Source organism: Sander lucioperca, chromosome 1 (genome assembly GCF_008315115.2).
Source record: "Sander lucioperca isolate FBNREF2018 chromosome 1, SLUC_FBN_1.2, whole genome shotgun sequence".
NCBI classification, from domain to species: Eukaryota; Metazoa; Chordata; class Actinopteri; order Perciformes; family Percidae; genus Sander; species Sander lucioperca.
This window is the reverse complement of record NC_050173.1, coordinates 23,661,905-23,665,291: the sequence shown is the minus strand read 5'-3', so window position 1 is coordinate 23,665,291 and position 3,387 is coordinate 23,661,905. Positions and strand designations below refer to the sequence as shown.

Genomic DNA, 3,387 nt, shown 5'->3' with positions numbered 1-3,387 from the left:
CAACACATAGACTTTATATGCACTGCACACAAACTGCTGCTGCATTTCATTATGATTATAGTACTAACCTTACCCACATTGCTTTAAATTTACCCAAAATGAAAAAGCACCTGTGTGTTATGTCTTGTTATTTTCTGTGCTTTTAAGATATTATTGGCTGTCGAAAAATGTATTATTGTTATTAGGTATAGTGGTGCATTTTTGTGCATTTTTAGTTTTTGTTGTGGATGTGATTGTTTTATTCATGTACATTTTTAAATCTTTCAACTTTTCACCCTTGCCCTGCCGCTGACCTCTGTCTCGTGTGCATTTTGCAGGAGAAGACGAGCGCCCTCAGCCTGAGCAACGTGGCTGGGGTCTTCTACATTCTGGTCGGAGGACTCGGTTTGGCCATGCTGGTGGCCTTGATTGAGTTCTGTTACAAGTCCCGAGCCGAGGCGAAACGAATGAAGGTGGCAAAGAATGCACAGAATATTAACCCAACTTCCTCGCAGAATTCACAGAATTTTGCAACTTATAAGGAAGGTTACAACGTATATGGGATCGAAAGTGTAAAAATTTAGGGGGTAGGGAACGAGGTTTTCATAAATTCCCCCCAAATGCACGCTTTTTTGGCTCCATCCTTTCCATCCTTCAGTGTTAGTGAATGAAGAGGTTGGCCAAAGGATCGTATGTACTGGTGATTTATGATTTATTGAGAGAGAGAGAGAAAGAGAGAGAGAGATATTCCCCTTTTTAAAAATTAAAACTGTGTTTGTCCATTTAAGTTTCCTTGCTATTTGAAACCATTTTCATGTATGACTGTTGATGGCCATGCTTGATAATACCTCTGTCCTAGTAACACATTTCAACAATAATGCTTGCAATGACCATGCATAAGTCTTTACATGATCATTTGAATCTTGCATTGTGTTACCCATGGAGATCATATTTAGTTCTCATCTACATTGTCATGTTTTCAACATTTATAATCTTTTAAGCTTACAGATGTGGATATACTCTAACCTAACATGTTGCTTCCTTGTTTGTGTATGGATTCTTGTGGTTGTGAATGTGTTAATGTCTGTGATTGCTTGTGTCTGCGTGTACACGTGACCTCCATGTGTTTAGATGACATTTGGGGACGCCATGAGGAACAAAGCAAGACTTTCCGTCACTGGGAGTACTGGGGAGAATGGTCGGGTGATGACTCCAGAGTTTCCTAAAGCTGTCCATGCTGTCCCTTATGTGAGACCTGACATGGGCTTGAACGTCAGCCTGACAGATCTGTCCTGATCAATGAGAAACTTCTGAGTGCCTTACAATGGTTTATATAGAGCGATTTTTTTCTGCCCCTCCCGCCCTCCTTCTGTTCCGGCGCTTTTTCTGTCTCTGTCTGGTGAAAAAGGAAAGGTAGGAGATGGAGGCTTCATTTTGTGTCTCACAAAGACTTGTATTGTTGCTCTCTGTCTCTATTTCTCACCGTATAAAACACCTCTCTCTCTGAGTGGAATTACATCTCGGAGTATAAAAGGGAGCCTCTTTTTTTCTAAACTGATGACACCATGCTTTCCTATCTCACTGTCTGGACTGGACTGAGACGTAAACGAGGGCTTGATTGACGCCAACGGCTGCTTCTAGGAGTCAGAGTTTCAGTCATCTCAACTGTTGGTGCGTATGTGTGTGTGTGTGTGGGGGGGGGAGGGGGGGGGATGTGAGTGAAGAGCGTAGGTGTGTGTGCGTCAAGGAAAGATGTCGTCAAAAACACTGTTTCTGTAGCCACCACCGCCAAACAGGATTTTCAAGCACACTTGATATCATCTGCATTAAGATGTGAAATTGTCCTTTTTTTTCTAAGAAAATCTCGAAAAAAAGTTTATTGAAAAAAAAATATTTTTATGTATTTTCACAAAATAGCTTTTAAATAAACTTGCTTACATACTGGTTGGATATAAACATCTTAATGTGTGAGTAAAAAATACTAAACAGCTTCTAGTTCCATATTTTTAATGCCAAATACATTGCATATGGGGCTGAGATGTTGAAGTCATGTAATTAATTCCTATTCTAAACTTTCCTGTATATTTTATTCTTTAACATTTGGTGTTGATATGAAATATATGTCAATGCTTCTATGTTTTTCTTGTTGGAGTTGGTGCAGCGATTTTTGCTTTATACTTTTGTCTCTTTGTTTGCTTCAGTGCTTTTGTTGTTTGTATTTTTTTTCTGACGAGAACCAGGGTTGTTCTACTTTCAAGAGGAAATTCACGTGTTTACATGCCATTAATGCAAAACAAAAATAGTATGGTCTGGTATTATCGCATCACATTTTGAAGTGACATCAAAAAGAGGCATCAACATCCACATGGTTTTCGTGGTGGTTTCAAATGCCAAATAAGTAAGAGTGCCAAATTCTAGTGACAGTAGATATTAATATAGTCTTAATATAATCAATCACTGTCATCTCAGTGAATGTAAATGATACAATCTGTAACTTTTGTAACTAGATGTACAGTTGGTGGCAATGACAGTGCTGATACAATAGCATTTACGCTTTGTTTTCCAGTCTCCATGTATTTTGCATTGATCTGACAATAAAGTAGCACCAGTTGCATGTTGTTGCCGCAAATACTACATACGTTTATTTCATTACTGCCAAACATGCATTTTCATTTAAATGTTGAAGTTGTGAGGTTAATTGTTTAAAATTGGAAATACAATGTTAGACATACAATATATACAAATATGCATATATTTTATATAAAAAGTTTGAATATGAAAACTTATAGCCCCTTTTCATTATGGCGTCAGAGCTACTCTGCTTTCATTCAATACTAAATTTGGTTACTTATTTAGAAAATACAGTATTTATTTCAGTTATGCTGTCCATAAGTTACTTACAAAACTTCTTATTATAAGACGCATTTTATTTTATCTTCTTTTGTGAAATTGACATATGAATTAGTCAACCACTGCAACACAAAGGGAGGTAAACTATATTATTATTATCACTGTTGTTTCTGATAACAACAGAAACATATACCGTAGTTGCTTATCAACTTCATCACATATTCAGGCTATTCTCACTGACATTTTGTATATGGAATGTGTGCTAACTTGATTATTTTTTGGGACTCTTTCTAAATAAAAGTGACTGATCTCTTGTTATGTCTGTGTGTGTCATTTATTCAGGATGAGTTGCTATTTATTCTGAGGAAAGCATCACAGAACAAGTGATGTAATGTAAAATTATTTATTTTCAAATAATAAATATTGTAGCAATTGTTTACCCAAAGTAATTCCTTTTTTAAAGTCAGGAACACTTTTAAGGTATTTCAACAACAGTCAATGTTAAGTTTTCCTATTCGGATAATTTAATCATGTACTGCAGCATTCCCGGCCCTTATT

The 3,387-nt window shown here is 36.7% G+C and overlaps 1 protein-coding gene across 9 annotated transcripts in view; it reads left to right on the top strand.

Moving 5' to 3' along the window:
* gria2b (glutamate receptor, ionotropic, AMPA 2b) overlaps positions 1–3,147 on the top strand; it is a 58,747-nt gene extending 55,600 nt beyond the window's left edge. For 3 of the 9 annotated variants that reach the window (XR_004105687.2, XM_031303731.2, XM_031303729.2), the window contains 2 exons: positions 318–452; positions 1,111–3,147. Coding sequence is in view for 4 of the 9 variants with exons in the window: in XM_031303731.2 (XP_031159591.1) it covers positions 318–452; positions 1,111–1,275 (300 nt within the window). In the remaining 5 variants the exon portion in view is untranslated. Of the gene's footprint in view, positions 1–317; positions 567–1,110 lie in introns of those variants that run through there. The other 6 variants (XR_004897281.1, XM_031303733.2, XM_031303732.2 and 3 more) reach the window with 4 other exon arrangements.
* The last annotated feature ends 240 nt before the right edge of the window (positions 3,148–3,387 follow it).